At 44.0% G+C, this 16,143-nt stretch overlaps 1 protein-coding gene across 1 annotated transcript in view; it reads right to left on the reverse strand.

Moving 5' to 3' along the window:
* The window catches only part of HEXA (hexosaminidase subunit alpha), a 49,179-nt gene extending 41,098 nt beyond the window's left edge, over positions 1-8,081 (reverse strand). Inside the window, exon 1 of the mRNA XM_066278019.1 lies at positions 7,783-8,081. Within this exon, the coding sequence (XP_066134116.1) occupies positions 7,783-8,035 (253 nt within the window). The 5' untranslated portion in view covers positions 8,036-8,081. The remainder of the gene's footprint in view (positions 1-7,782) is intronic.
* Positions 8,082-16,143: the final 8,062 nt, after the last annotated feature.

The raw sequence follows: 16,143 nt of genomic DNA on the forward strand, positions 1-16,143 counted from the left end.
ACTGAAACAGAACAAAAAGCCTTTGAAAACCTTAAAAGGGCTCTAGTATCAGCCCCTGCTCTTGCCCTACCTGATATCTCAAAGCCCTTTCAGCTATTTATTCATGAAGCTCAGGGAACCACAAAAGGGGTTTTAACTCAACCCCTAGGACCATAGAAAAGATCAGCTGCATACCTGTCTAAACAACTGGACCCTGTGGCAGCCAAATGGCCTGCATGCTTAAGGGCTGTGGCAGCAACCGCAGTCCTAGTTAGAGAGGCTAACAAGCTCACATTAGGTCAAGAGCTAACTCTGACAGCACTACATGCAGTAGAAACGCTCCTAAGGGAAACTCCAGAAAAATATGTCTAACACTCAAGTAACCCAGTTCCAAGCTTTACTCCTCCAACAGCCCAGAATAAGGTTTTAAAAAACAACTGCCATAAACCCCGCGAGCCTACTACCAAATGACGACCTGGATACCCCGCTACATGACTGCAAGGAGGTAATCAACATCATACAGACTGCTCGACCAGACTTAAAGGACTCTGAGCTACCTTACGCTAATGAAGTACTGTACACAGATGGGAGCACCTACATAAAAGACAATATCAGGTATGCGGGGGCTGCAGTAGTGACCCTGAATCGGGTCATTTGGTCACAGGTGTTAAGCCGGGGAACTTCAGCACAAAAGGCAGAACTAATAGCCCTTGCCTGACCAGGTGGTGGTGCAGTGGATAGAGCATTGAACTGGGATGCGGAAGGACCCAGGTTCGAGACCCCAAGGTCGCCAGCTTGAGCACGAGCTCATCTGGCTTGAGCAAAGCTCACCAGTTTGAGCCCAAGGTCGCTGGCTTGAGCAAGGGGTTACTTGGTCGCTGAAGGCCTGCAGTCAAGGTGCATATGAGAAATCAATCAATGAACAACTAAGGTGTCACAACGAAAAACTGATGATTGATGCTTCTCATCTCTCTGTTCCTGTCTGTCTGTCCCTGTCTATCTCTCTCTCTGACTCTCTCTCTGTCCCTGTTAAAAAAAAAAAAAAAAAAAAAAAGAACTAATAGCCCTTATCGAGGCCCTCAGATGAGGAAAAGGAAAGGCAGTTTCCATTTATACGGACAGCAGGTATGCTTTTGCTACAGCACACGTACATAGTACCATTTATAAAGAAAGAGGACTACTTACCTCGGCTGGGAAGAATATTAAAAAATAAAAATCTTAGCATTACTAAAAGCTATCCAACTCCCCTCAGCCGTAGCAATCATTCACTGCAGAGGGCACCAAAAAGGAGATTCGAAAGAAGCCTGAGGAAACTGAGCAGCAGACCCAGAGGCAAGAGCCAATAGCTATAAAATCAGTGGGGCCTCTCCAAGTTTTGGTGATTTTGCCTTTGCCTGAGTTGCCCGACACTCCTCATTACTCTCAGAAACTACCCTAGCTGAAGAGAAAAGAGCTACCAAAAATGTCAATGACTATTAAATCCTACCAGATAAAAGAATCTTGATTCCAAAGACATTAGGGCAGACAGTAGCCCTTCAAATACATCAAGCCCCCCACCTCGGCATAATCAAAATGACTAAATTACTCCAATCCAGGTATTTCATACCACACCTGGACCACATTATACAACATTGCCAGGCCTGCGAACGGGTAAATGCAAAACAAGGTAGGAGAACACCCTTAGGAGTTAGAAAAAAACCATGCCAGGAGAACACTGGGAAATTGATTTCACTGGAATAAAGCAGGGTACACGCAGGGTACAGGTATCTCCCAGTCTATGTGGACACTTTCTCCGGATGGGTAGAGGCATTTCCCACTAAGTCAGAAACTGCTACCACAGTACTTAGGGAATTACTCCATGAAATAATTCCATGATTTGGCCTCCCTACCAGCATGGGTTCTGACAATGGGCCGGCATCCATTGCCAAAATATCCCAGGACTTAGCCAAAATCTTAAATATTAAGTGGAAATTACATTGTGCCTATAGGCCCCAAAGTTCAGGGCAGGTAGAGCGTATAAATCGGACTCTGAAAGAAATTCTAACTAAATTTGTTTTAGAAACCGGTGAAAACTGGCCAACCTTACTCCCACTAGTTATCCTTAGGGCAAGGTGTACCCCCTATAAAAAAGAATTTACGCCCTTTGAAATAATGTTTGGGAGACCTAATCCCTTATTCCCAAAACTCAGAGAAAAAATAAAAGCTGAGTTAAGTAACCACTTATTCCTTAAGTACTTGCAGGGTTTGCAAATTACTCAGCAGGATGTCAAAAGGACAGTCAAGAGGCACTTCCTACATTGCCAAAAAATCCAGTACATCCTTTTCAGCCTGGGGACTCATTCTGGGTAAAGAAATACATCACCCAAGGACTGACTCCCACGTGGATGGGTCCACACACCGTGATCCTAACCACTCCCACTGCTGCCAAGGTAGAGGGCGTGCCTGCCTGGGTCCATCATAGCAGGTTCAAGCCTAGAAACCCAGCGGAGACACCATCGTGGACGACAGAGAGTGACCCCACCAAACCTTGCAAGTTAACCCTAAGAAGGATGGTGAATATATAAAAAAACTCACTAAGGGCCCTGGCCGGTTGGCTCAGTGGTAGAGCATTGGCCTGGTGTGCAGGAGTCCCAGGTTCAGTTCCCGGCCAGGGCACACAGGAGAAGCGCCCATCTGCTTCTCCACCCCTCCCCCTCTCCTTCCTCTCTGTCTCTCTCTTCCTCTCCCGCAGCCAAGGCCCCATTGGAGCAAAGTTGGCCCAGGCGCTGAAGATGGCTCTGTGGCCTCTGCCTCAGGCACTAGAATGGCTCTGGTTGCAGCAGAGCAACGCCCCAGATGGGCAGAACATCACCCTCTGGTGGGCATGCCGGGTGGATCCCAGTGGGGCACATGCGGGAGTCTGTCTGACTACCTCCCCATTTCCAACTTCAGAAAAAACAAACAAAAAAACCCAACAAACTCACTAAGTACTCTTAAAATTCTGACTAAAAGTAAATTGTTATAAAAACCAATTAGTTTTATATAAATTGCAAAAGATTTGTGCAATTTATAAGAAATTAATCAACATTTGTTTCTTTAATAAACTATATTGCTATTAATGCTATCTGTTAAATGCCTGTTACATATTGTAAGTTAACATTCCTAGACAACAGCCTTATGCTCATCAATAAATTAAGTCAAAAATTTGACTTAGGAAATAGAATCAGTGGGGAATGTTGTAAAGTGCCAAAAGCTACAGAATTAATATTAATATTTTAGGAAATTTAAAGAACATTTTATTAATTTGGGCTAGGTGTGCAAAAAGATTTTGTAAGTGTGATTTCTATGCTTGTGTGATTAGCATCAAAACTAAGATGGCCAATGGCATTGTGTTGTAAATGCAGAAGAGGAAGAAGACTTGGATTCCCTGACCTTCCCCCATACCTATGGGAGGAAGGGTGAATAGCTAGCCAGGTACAGGAAGAAAAAAAGATTAAATTAAAATCTTTTCTTGCCTGACCTGTGGTGGCGCTGTGGATAAAGTGTCGACCTGGAAATGCTGAGGTCGCCGGTTCGAAACCCTGGGCTTGCCTGGTCAAGGCACATACGGGAGTTGATGCTTCCAGCTCCTCCCCCCTGTCTCTGTCTCTCTCTCCCTCTCTCTCTCCTCTCTAAAATGAATAAATAAAATTAAAAAAAAAAAAAAAAAAAAAAAAAGCACTCATTGGATCTTTAAAAAAAAAAAAAAAAATCTTTTCTTATACTAATGAACCATTTACAGGTATCTGTCCCTATGGAAACTACCCTTCCCCCCTGAAAGCATGTGGTTAATGTATGTATCTCTAAACAAAAGGTATAAACTTATGCCATGATGTCAGGTTTTCTCCCCTCCCCTGTATAATTAGGAGTATATAAACAGTCCCTGAACTGTTTTTGGGGGCTGCACAATTTGGGTTTATTGCCCTGTGTCAGCCATATGTGGCCGGTATATTTAATAAATTTCCTCCTTTAATAAAACTTTTCAAAAACTTATTTGGACTACGTGCCTCTATGGACACCTGCGGATTTGTGAATTTAGTTACTTTACAACACCTCCAACCAATGGAGCCATCTGGCCAGGGCTCCTTTCCAAATCTTATTACCTCCCCTTCTTATGTGTCCCTCCCTCCATTGTTCTTCACAAGAAAAATAGGTCTACTAAAGAATTCTTCACGTTTTGCTTTCTTCCTCTTTGCTTTTAAAACAATAAACTTAGCAGCAGTCCCGTCTTCTACAAGATTATGCCTTGCCCTTGTCACCAGAAAGGTTAAAGTGCGCACTAGTCCAAGTAGAGTAGAGAAAAGGAATCAGCACTGCTCTTTTTCCGCAGCCCAGCTGCCCAATCTCACCTGTTTCTGTTCGACACTCCCTGGACACATTTCCAATGTGTCCCCAGTTCTGGGATGAGATTAAATCAACTTGAGTTGGGACCACAGCACAATACAATCCTTTCTCTGGACTTACATGCTAATATTCCAAGTTTATCACTCAAAAGGAAAGGCATTTAATTCTAAGTGGAACTGCAAATTGTCTTTTTGATGATCTTGGAAATAAAAACCATGAAGTCATCTTACAAACTTTCATGCAAAGTAGCCCTATTAAGCTAATCTATCCAACAAGTAATTATATACTACTATGTTCCAGCCCTGGTTAGAGAAGGAATGGAGGTATGTTAGGAGATTCAGATTATAAAAAATTATGCCACATATGAACTTAGACACTGATTCAATATCTGATATCAAGCAAGTCAAATTTTAAAAATGGCTTTCAAAGAGCTCTGGATATTCACATAATAATCTTCCTTCCATGCTAGAATAAGAGGACTGGGAAAAGTAGTGAGGACTGTTCTGTTCAGGGACAATGGGATCCTAAGTAACTCACAGGAATTTGCATGGAGACATCAGAACAGGAGAGAAACTTTGTAACAGCCATTAAGTACTACAGCTTCAATCAACCAGTTTCAGGAAAAGTAAAGACTGCATGCAGTCAATCAACACTTAACCTGAATTTAGCCACTTAACCTAAAAAATTAGGGCTTTACCAGCTCCATCAATTGCACAACAGTATTTGGGCACCATCAAATGGGTGCCATCTCAAGCGACCAGATCTTTGATTTGCAAATAGGATGTGGCTTAATAATCAAACCACAGAACTAAGTCATTCAAGTAGCTAGAGTCTAAAATAATTTAATTTAATAGGTTTAACAATATGTAGCAACAGACTCTCCAGTTGACAGAAACACTCTCAATGGCAAAGACAGTAACAAATACTGAACACCTTCTTAGACCATTAGCAATGGAGGGACTAAGGCTAACCCTTGAAGGTGAATTCAGAATAGAATGGAAACTCGGTACTAGACTTGTTTTTGAGAAAAGGAAAGTATGAATTCCAGTGGATTCGAGGTTCAGACCAAAAACAGAAGTTGTGCTACATTAAGAAAAACACTGGCCCAATGCCTACAAGGCAGTTATTTGGAGGAACCCGATGAAAAGTGGTTAGCTAAGATTCAACTTGTATATGTTGTTTTCTTTACTGAAATCAGCCCCATAGAGGAAATATACCCCGTTTAAGCCTTGTGGATGTTGTTTTCCCTTCCATCAATTCATTTTTCTTCTTCTTCAGAAATAGGGTTATAGCTCAAGTCATCTGAAAGCCTCCCCAGAACACTCTGGTCCAAAGGGAAGAAAAACAGAGGAAGAAGTTACTTCTATGTCTTTGGTAATGTTCATCCAAACCAGTTTTCATTATCTCTCAAGGGATATAACCCCCTCAACTAACAGAGTAAATTCATTCACAGGAAGGTAGTAAATTGAAATAAAACACTTCAGCTTTTTATCTGTTTCTAAATCTTTCATAGGGAATTTATAGCAACCCATTGTCACATAACCTCCTGTTTCCATTTTCTTGATTAAACTGAAGTTCTTCTGAAATGGAGGTAAATGCTTACTTTATACAATAGCAGTAAACATGCCAATTATCTATCTTTTCAGCATTTTATAATACATTGTGCCCTTTTGCTACATATTTTCCCACTTGGACTGTAAAGCTTAGCCATAGGTCTTCTACTTTTCTTTTTTTCTTTTTTCTTTTTAAGTGAAAGGAGAGGAGATAGATTCCTACATGTGCCCCCACCAGGATCTACCTAGCAACCCCCATCTGGGGCTGATGGTCAAATTAAAGGAGCTATCCTCAGCACCTGAGGCTGAGCTCCCTCCCAACCCCAGCTATTCTCAGCGCACAGGGTAGGGGGGTGAGGATCATGCTTGAACCAATGGATCCTCTGACTGTGGAAGTGGAAGAGAGAGAGAAGGGGGAGAGGGAAGGGAAGAGAAGCAGATGGTTGGCTTCTCCTGTGCACCCTGACGTCCGCATGCTATGCTGATGCTATATATATTCACTGAGCCAACTAGCCAGAGCCTCTACTTTTCTTAGAACATCCAGAGCACCTAGAACTGGGATAGGCACATACCAATTATATGACAGATCAATTTTTTTTCTTTTTTTCTTTTTTTTTTTTTTGTGTGTGTGTGCACAAGCCAGGCCCTAACTGTTCTATATCAAAATAACCATGTTCTGACTGGCAATCCTATGTAAGGCATTTTATTATTTGTCCCGAAGGATTCAGAGAAATATGAGACTCACCACACACACAACAGCCTGGTCTCTCCTCCGCCCAGCCCAAAGAATTTTACTGGTGAAGAATTACCTTGATGCCAGTTCTGTCACTCTCTGCCATCTGTTTAATTAAATGCTTTTAATATAGCAAACGAGAACATTTGTGAAAAGTGTACTGCTCACAAAAATCAGGGGATATTTCAAAATGAATATGAGGCAATAAAATATCCCCTAATTTTTGTGAGCAGTATAATTTAAGAACAGGTGAAACTATTCAAATTGATGTTACTATACAGCTCATCCATCCAACCATCAACATAGCTTCCACTCATGAATAGCTACACCTCATTTAATAGAGAACTTGATTCCAGGACATGTTCAAGAAAAACTCTTAAGTTTTATGTCCATAAAGTATACTCTGATTCCTTTGCGTTGCTGAAATACTAATCCTCAAACACAACTTTCAGCAGTTGCCTTCAAGAAAATTGCCAACCCTTGCTAGTGTAGATGAAACCCATTCCAACCGTACTCCTGACTTTTCGTTTAAACCCTCTCTTCACCACGCACCCCACTCTCTTCCTCCCCATCGCACCCAGCACCCAGCACTTGAGCTCAATCGTAACCTTCTGACGCCTCCGCCCGAGCCTTTCAGGCTTCCTGGAATGCGCTCTTCTTCGTCCTGGCCCACCATATCCACCGCCCCGCTCTAGCTGGCGGTTCAAACCCCATCTCCGTACAAAAGTGCCCTGTGGTTCCTCTCGCAGTTCAAACATCTCCTGCCTACACCAGGTGTCACTCTCCTGTTCTTGCGCGTAGGTCCATGCATTTCTCACGTTTTGTCAAACCCGTTTCGGGGTCAGCTCTGGTTTCCCCCACCCCAGCCTGCTCGCAGCTTCACCAGGAGCCCTGGGACACTCAGAGACGGCCAGAGAGGCCACTTGGGACGTCCACTGGCACAGACCGTGCAGTCATTTGGTGTCCTGGTTGGACTGTCGTCCTGGGACGGGCAGTGTGAGAGAAACACAGCCCGAGAACAGGACGCGGTGAACGGGCTCGAGGCGTCTGGAACCACAGCCGGAGAGACATTGGAGAGTGGGGACGGGGTAGACGGGAGGGCCGGCCACAGCCCGCGAGACAAGGCGTCTCGGCGGCAGGGGCGCGGCGGCTCACCTGCGGGGGCGCGGCGGTGCCACGGCCCGGACCCGAAGAGCAGATCCCGGTAGCGCCGGAAGGCCTCGTCGAGGACCGAGCAGCCCGCCTGCGCGGCCGACTGGATGTGGTACTGGAACTGGAAGCTGTTCGGGAGGACGACGTAGGACCAGTCGGCGGTCTGGACGCGCTGCGGCCAAGGCCACAGGGCCGCCCCCGGACCCGCAAACGCCGCCGCCAGCAGCAGCGAGAGGAACAGCCCGGGGCCCGCCATGAGCCTCTCCTCTCTGCGGTCCCGCGGGCCTGCCACGTGACCCCGCGCTCTGCTGAGCGGCGCCCGCGTGATCACCGCCGTGTCACGTGACCCGTGCGGGCGCCTAGCCCGCGACCAGGACCGCGGAGCCCTCGCCCTGTCCCGGCCTGAGCCCGGCCCTCCCACGGCGCCGAGCGCTGGGCGGCGCCCTGGACACGGCGGCCCGATGGCTGGTGGCGCTGGCGAGGATGTGCGCTGCGGAGGCCGCGCTGCCATCGCAGAACTGCTAGAGTCACAGACTGTGGAAGCGCCACGTGGGTAGCGGGGCCACAAGGTCTTTGTAGGCTCAGTCTTGAATGAGGAACGATAGTTTGCCAGAAACTTCAGAAGCAGAAATGAGGATTGAAACCACAGGTCGTGGTGATGTGAAAGGCCGTGGGGCTGGGATTAGGTGGTATGAATGACCCTTCTAGACAAAGGATCCCCAAATTACAAAAATGTGATCTCTTGATGGAGGGGCGGGGAACTGTGCTTTCAGAACACGCTTGACGTGTCCCCATTCCTTCTTCTGTTGTGGGCTCTTCTTTTGATGATTGATAATCTCCTAGTAACTGCTCCCAAATCTACGCCCGCCCTGGACAAAACTTCACAAGCTAGGGTATGTACTCACCCCAAGTAGTAAGACAGTGGTTGGACTTTGGGTGCATGATGGAGAATGCCCAGGAATAAGATAGGAGGCTGGTCCTGCTGGGCTTACATAGAAATTCAAGGTCAGGACTTTATTCTGTGCTCAACTGAAAATCACACCAGGCTCTGGCAGGATAGCTCAGTTGGTTCATCCCCCATCAGGACACATACAAGAATAAGAAAATTACTAATGAAAATTCTTAGAAATTTTTATAACTTTATTGGCTGATTTGAGAGAGAGAGAGAGAGGAGGGGAAAGAGAAACATCAATTTGTTGTTCCATTTATGCATTCCTAGGTTGATTCTTGTAGGCACAGTGCGGAGCATATAGTAGATCAGAGGTCGGTAACCTATGGCTCGTGAGTCAGATGCGACTCTTTTGATGGCTGCATCTGGCTCGCAGACAAATCTTTAATAAAAAAAACACGTTAACAATATAAAACATTCTCATGTATTACAATCCATTCATTTCCTACTGCTCATGTTCATGGTTGCGAGTAGCTGAAGCCAATCACAGCTGTCCTCCGGGACAACACCAAATTTTTATTGGATAATGCATAACGTACACAGGTCGTTGTATGGTTCTCACGGAATTACACGGGTTGTTGTATGGCTCTCACTGAATTACATTTTAAAATATGTGGTGTTCATGGCTCTCTCAGCCAAAAAGGTTCCCGACCCCTGTAGTAGATGCTCAAGACAGACTAGTTAAGTGAACTACCGAAGGGCCCCGATTGTCTCTTTTCTTTTCTTTTTTATTTTTTATTTTTATTTCTTTCTTTCTTTTTTTACAGAGACAGAGAGAGAGTCAGATAGGGACAGACAGACAGGAACGGAGAGAGATGAGAAGCATCAATCATTAGTTTTTCATTGCGACACCTTAGTTGTTCACTGATTGCTTTCTCATATGTGTCTTGACCGTGGGCCTTCAGCAGACCGAGTAACCCCTTGCTCAAGCCAGCGACCTTGGGTCCAAGCTGGTGAGCTTTTGCTCAAACCAGATGAGCCCGCGCTCAAGCTGGCGACGTCGAGGTCTTGAACCTGGGTCCTCCGCATCCCAGTCCACTGGTCTATCCACAGCGCCACCGCCTGGTCAGGCTGATTGTCTCTTTTCTTAGTTAGCAGCATCTTTTTATCCTTCAGGTCTTATCCCAGACCAGAACAAGTATAGTGTGAATGGAGTAGGTGTGGGCTGACAGTGATTGGCTCAGTTCTCCCATGGCCAGGCGGAGCCTAGGGCTGCTAGACATCCTGGCCAGTTGTCACCTTCAGCAATGAGCTGTGAGAAACTTTGAAAGGCACCTTCTTTTGGATACTTCTTTATTTTTTTTATTTTTTTATTTTTTGCATTTTTTCTGAAGCTGGAAACAGGGAGAGACAGTCAGACAGACTCCTGCATGCGCCCGACCAGGATCCACCCGGCACGCCCACCATGGGGCGATGCTCTACCCATCCTGGGCGTCGCCATGTTGCGACCAGAGCCACTCTAGCGCCTGGGGCAGAGGCCACAGAGCCATCCCCAGTGCCCGGGCCATCTTTGCTCCAATGGAGCCTTGGCTGCGGGAGGGGAAGAGAGAGACAGAGAGGAAGGTGCGGCGGAGGGGTGGAGAAGCAAATGGGCGCTTCTCCTATGTGCCCTGGCCGGGAATCGAACCCAGGTCCTCCGCACGCTGTACTTCTTTATTTTATACACCCTTGTTTTAGCCTCTTTTCTTGTCCATGGTCCCCACAGACTACATGCTGACTGAGTGGTATCTTTTCCCACAGTTGTATCCTTCTGCCTGTACCGGGACTCTGCACACAGTAAGAGTTCAATACATATTTTTTGAATGAATGCAATGAGGAAGCATTTGTATTACAGTTTTAAAGACAGAATTCCAATGTGTGGAGTCAAAGACCAGTCCATGGAAAAAGACTACATATCAGAATAAAAACAGTATCTGGCACTCAGACACTTGATGAATCTTTAAAATAAGTAGAATGAGCCTGACTAGGCAGTGATGCAGTGCATAGAACATTGTCCTGGTATGCTGAGGACCCGGGTTTGAAACCCCAAGGTCACTGGCCTGGGGTCATCTGGCTCTAGTGCACACTCACCAGCTTGAGTGCGGGGTCGCTGGCTTGAGTGTAGGATCATAGACATGACCCCATATTTGCTGGCTTGAGCCCAAAGGTTGCTAGCTTGAAGCCCAAGGGTCACCGACTTGAGCAAGGGGATCACTGGCTTGGCTAGAGCCTCCAGGTCAAGCCACATATGAGAAAGCAATTAAGGTGCCGCAACTAGGAATTGATGTTTCTCATCTCTCTAGGCAGAAATCTCTGAAGAATCTGAAGCAATTCCTTTTGTCTAGAACTAATAGGGTATGAAGAGAAATACTGATAAAAAATAATGTTAGTATCCCATTTACCATAGGAGCTGTTTAATTAAGGCTCTTGACCACTTTAAGATTACATCTAAGTCAGATTAACTCATGGAAAAATATCAGAAATCCTATTCATGGTTAGACTATTAGTCCTGGTCCTCTGATGTTAGGGTTTTTAGAACAAAAAAGAACAAATGTATATAGTTAAGATAGTTATGTGTGTTGTTTAAATCTCTTTAAAAGGGGGCTCTTTGTTTTTTCTTCTTCTTTTCCAAGTGAGAGGAGGGGAGATAGACTCCCATTTGCATCCTGACCAAGATCCCCCATCTGGGGTCAATGCTCTGCCCATCTTGGGCCATGCTTGCAACTGAACTATTTTTAGCGCCTGTGGTGGAGTTCCCATGGAGCCATCCTCAGCACGCAGGGCCAACATGCTCAAACCAATCGAGCCATGGATGCAGGAGTAAAAGAGAGAAAGAGAGAGAAGGGGGAGGGGTGGAGAAGCAGATGGTCACTTCTGTGTGCCCTGACTGGGAATTGAACCTGGGATGTCCATATGCTAGGCTGATGCTCTACCGCTGAGCCAACTGGCCAGGCTAGGGCTTTTTGCTTTTTAAACTACATCCTGCTCTAGGCATCCCAATGGCTGCTGTAGACTACAATTATCTTGCCTCTAGTCTAGTCTCTTAGGCCTGCATACCTAAAGCCTTAGTGGCTATAGATGCTCGTGCTGGCCAAATCCACAGAAATAATCTGAAAACCCTTAAGGGAGGTAGGACATCAATGAAACTTTAATCTGAGCATATAAGGCCTTACAATGATTAGAAAATCATTCAGACCATACATTATTACCTACTGGAATTTCCCAGTTAGCCCAAAAAGATTTATCATTCACTTCTTGCCTTCCTCCCATTCTCCTGTCTGGGTCCTCCATAATTATTTTCCTTCCTTGACTAATAGCCAGGCTACAACCTCCAGGGACTCTAGAGCACAGATCCCTTCAACTTTTCTGTCCTTTGGCCATCTGTTAGCATTTGGCTTGCCTGACCAATGGTGACACAGTAGATAAAGCATTGACCTAGAATGCTGAGGTTGCAGGCTCTGAGTACAGATGGTCAACATGAGGTCTCTGGCTTGAGCAGGGGGATGGTCCACATGATTCTGAAGCTCACCAACTTAAACCCAAAAGTCACTGGCTTGAACATGTACGGTCAAGGCATGTACGAGAAGCTCAATGCACAACTCAAGTGAAAGCAAGTACAAGTTGATGCTTTTCGCCCTCTCCCTTTCTGTCTCTCTGTTCTCTCAAAAAAAAAACCAAAAAAAAAAACAAAAAAAAAAAACATTTGGCTTTAAAAAACATTAGTGCCATATTACTATGATACAGCTTTCCAAAATATTTAATTTCACTCATGGTACAGGGGGACCTCTTGATGGCAATGAGCACCAGATAAAATGTCTTACTTCTGTTGGGAGCAGCTTTTGGGTCTTTCTCTTGGATTCCTTTTCTTTGTGTTGGGATTGACTATCCTCTTAAAATTTGTCTCCCAGGTGGGTGTCACAGAAAATGTCCTGGGCCTGAAGCAGGATGCAGTCTAGGCAGGAGTCCCTGTGGTGATACCTAGCTCACCCACAAAGTATTGATTAGAGATTTGAATGAAGGTCCCAGGATAGTGCTTCTTGGCCTGGAGTGTCCTCAGCATGTTTCTCCCAAAGAGACCTGGCAGGCAATAGCCACATTAGGCAGATGGTCACAATTCAGTGGTTTGAAGATTATGCATCTGGCCTCATAGTATCCTGAATAAAGACCGAGCATCTATAAAATTTCATAGAGAAATAATTAGCCTCTAATAAATATGTGGGAAGAAACATTGTACTACTGAACTCAACCCATATGTGCTGATTGTAATGTGTGTTTGAAAATTTTGTTCAATCCTCTATTGTAAACTTCTTTTTTGTATGTGTGACAGAGAGCAGAGAGAGACACAGATAGGGACAGACAGGAAGGGAGAGAGATGAGCAGCACCAATTCTTCGTCGCAGCTCCTTAGTTGTTCATTGATTGCTTTCTCTTATGTGCCTTGACCAGAGGGCTACAGCAGACCAAGTAATCCCTTGCTCAAGCCAGTGACCTTGGGCTCAGGCTAGTGAGCCTTGCTTAAACCAGATGAGCCTGCACTCAAGCTGGCGACCTCAGGGTTTTGAACCTGAATCCTCTGCATCCCAGTTTGACGCTTTATTCACTGCGCCACCGCCTGGTCAGGCTGTAAACTTCTTGAACTAAAACAACAGAACATCCTTTCCCACCAGAAATGAGTACAAAGATCTAGGGGAAATTTTTAAGAATCATAAAAGTATAGACCTAGATGTTATCTTAGAAATTGCCTAGTTCACTTCTCGTTTTAGGGGAGAACTAAGAACCAGGGAAGCAAAGTGTTGTTCCTCAAAAGCAGGTATAGGATATTATTCATAGTGATACTTCCAGCGCTATGCAAAGTGCTGAGTACATAATATGTTCTCAACAAATTCTTATTCATTTCTTGTTGTACATAGTAGAGTGCTTCTCATGCAGTTGGCACACCGATAAATTTATATTGAAATTATTCAACCAAGTGTAAGGGAAAAGTTCAGCTGGAAATGGAGCACAGATATGTGGGCTTCCTAGCTCTCCCTACCTCACTGGATTATGCCTCTGGAAATATCTGTAGTCATGCAGTCTCTTTGAAATTGAGTGCAGTTTGATCATGAAGGCTGCTATGCCTACATCTTGTTCTTAGCCCACTGTCTTATTCTAGAAAGGAATGATTATTGGATTTAAATGTGCATGGATACCTGACCTGTGATGGCTTAGTGGATAAAGTGTTGATCTGGAACCCTGAGGTTCCACTGGTTTAAAACCCCAGGCTTGCCCAACTGCTATGGTTAATGCTTCTCGCTTCTATCTCCCCCCCCCATTTTCTCTCTCAAATCAATAATAAATTCTTTTTTAAAATGTGCATGGGCAACTTTCAATTAACTTTAGAACTAGAAAGGAGCAATGATGCAAATAATTAAAAGTCACTGGGTATGGCCAATGCTTTTTTTATTTTATTTTTTATTTTTATTAAATTTAATGCAGTGACATTGATAAATCAGGGTACATATGTTGAGAGAAAATATCTCTAGATTATTTTGACATTTGATTGTGCTGTAAACCCCTCCCCCAAAGTTAAATTGTCTTCTGTCATCTTCTGTCTGGTTTTCTTTGTGCACCTCCCCTCCCCTAACCCCTCTCTCCTTCTTCACCCCATCCCCCCTCCTCCAACCCCCCACCCCTGTAACCATCACATTCTTGTTCATGTCTCTGAGTCTCATTTTTATGTCCCTTCTATGTATGGATTCATCTTAGTTTTTTTTCTGATTTACTTATTTCACTCCGTATAATGTTGTCAAGGTCCATCCATGTTATTGTAAATGATCCGATGTCATCATTTCTTATGGCTGAGTAGTACTCCATAGTATATATGTAACAAAGCTTTTTAATCCACTCGTCCTCTGACGGACACTTGGGCTGTTTCCAGATCTTCGCTATTGTGAACAATGCTGCCACAAACATGCAGGTTCATTTCTCCTTTTCGAGCCGTTCTATGATGTCCTTGGGGTATATTCCTAAAAGTGGGATAGCTGGGTCAAAAGGCAGTTCGATTTTCAGTTTTTTGAGGAATCTCCATACTGTTTTCCATAGTGGCTGCACCAGTCTGCATTCCTACCAGCAGTGCAGGAGGGTTCCCTTTTCTCCACATCCTCGCCAGCACTTATTCTGTGTTGTTTTGTTGATAAGCGCCATTCTGACTGGTGTGAGGTGATATCTCATTGTGGTTTTAATTTGCATTTCTCTAATGATTAGTGATGTTGAGCATTTTTTCATATGCCTATTGGCCATCTGTATGTCCTCTTTGGAGAAGTGTCTATTCATTTCTTTTGCCCATTTTTGGATTGGGTTGTTTGTCTTCCTGGTGTTGAGTTTTACAAGTTCTTTATAAATTTTGGTTATTAACCCCTTATCAGACGTATTGTCAAATATGTTCTCTCATTGTGTAGTTTGTCTTTTTATTCTGTCCTTGTTGTCTTTAGCTGTGCAAAAGCTTTTTAGTTTGATATAGTCCCATTTGCTTATCCTGTCTTTTATTTCACTTCCCCATGGAGATAAATCAGCAAATATATTGCTCCGAGAGATGTCCGAGAGCTTACTGCCTATGTTTTCTTCTAAGATGCTTATGGTTTCACGACCTACATTTAAGTCTTTTATCCATTTTGAGTTTATTTTTGTGAGTGGTGTAAGCTGGTGATCTAGTTTCATTTTTTTGCAGGTAGCTGTCCAATTTTCCCAACACCATTTGTTAAAGAGGCTGTCTTTACTCCATTGTATTTCCTTACCTCCTTTGTCAAATATCAGTTGTCCATAGAACTGTGGGTTTATTTCTGGGTTCTCTGTTCTGTTCCATTGATCTATATGCCTGTTCTTATGCCAGTACCAGGCTGTTTTGAGTACAACGGCCTTGTAGTATAACTTGATATCAGGAAGTGTGATACCTCCCACTTTATTCTTCTTTTTTAAGATTGCTGAGGCTATTCGTGTCCTCTTTTGGTTCCATATAAATTTTTGGAATATGTGTTCTATATCTTTAAAGTATGTCATTGGTATTTTAATTGGTATTGCATTGAATTTATAGATTGCTTTGGGTAATATAGACATTTTAATGATGTTTATTCTTCCTAACCATGAGCACGGTATATGCTTCCACTTGTTTGTATCTTCCTTGATTTCTTTTATCAATGCTTTGTGATTTTCCGAGTACAAGTCTTTAGTCTCCTTGGTTAAGTTTACTCCTAGGTACTTTATTTTTTTGGTTGTAATTGTGAAGGGGATTGTTTCCTTAATTTCTCTTTCTGACTGTTCATTGTTGGTGTATAAAAATGCTTCTGATTTCTGAGTATTGATTTTATATCCTGCCACTTTGCTGAATTTATTTATCAGGTCCAGTAGTTTTTTGACTGAGACTTTAGGGTTTTCTATATACAATATCATATCATCTGCAAA

The sequence above is a fragment of the Saccopteryx bilineata genome, chromosome 4 (genome assembly GCF_036850765.1).
Source record: "Saccopteryx bilineata isolate mSacBil1 chromosome 4, mSacBil1_pri_phased_curated, whole genome shotgun sequence".
NCBI classification, from domain to species: Eukaryota; Metazoa; Chordata; class Mammalia; order Chiroptera; family Emballonuridae; genus Saccopteryx; species Saccopteryx bilineata.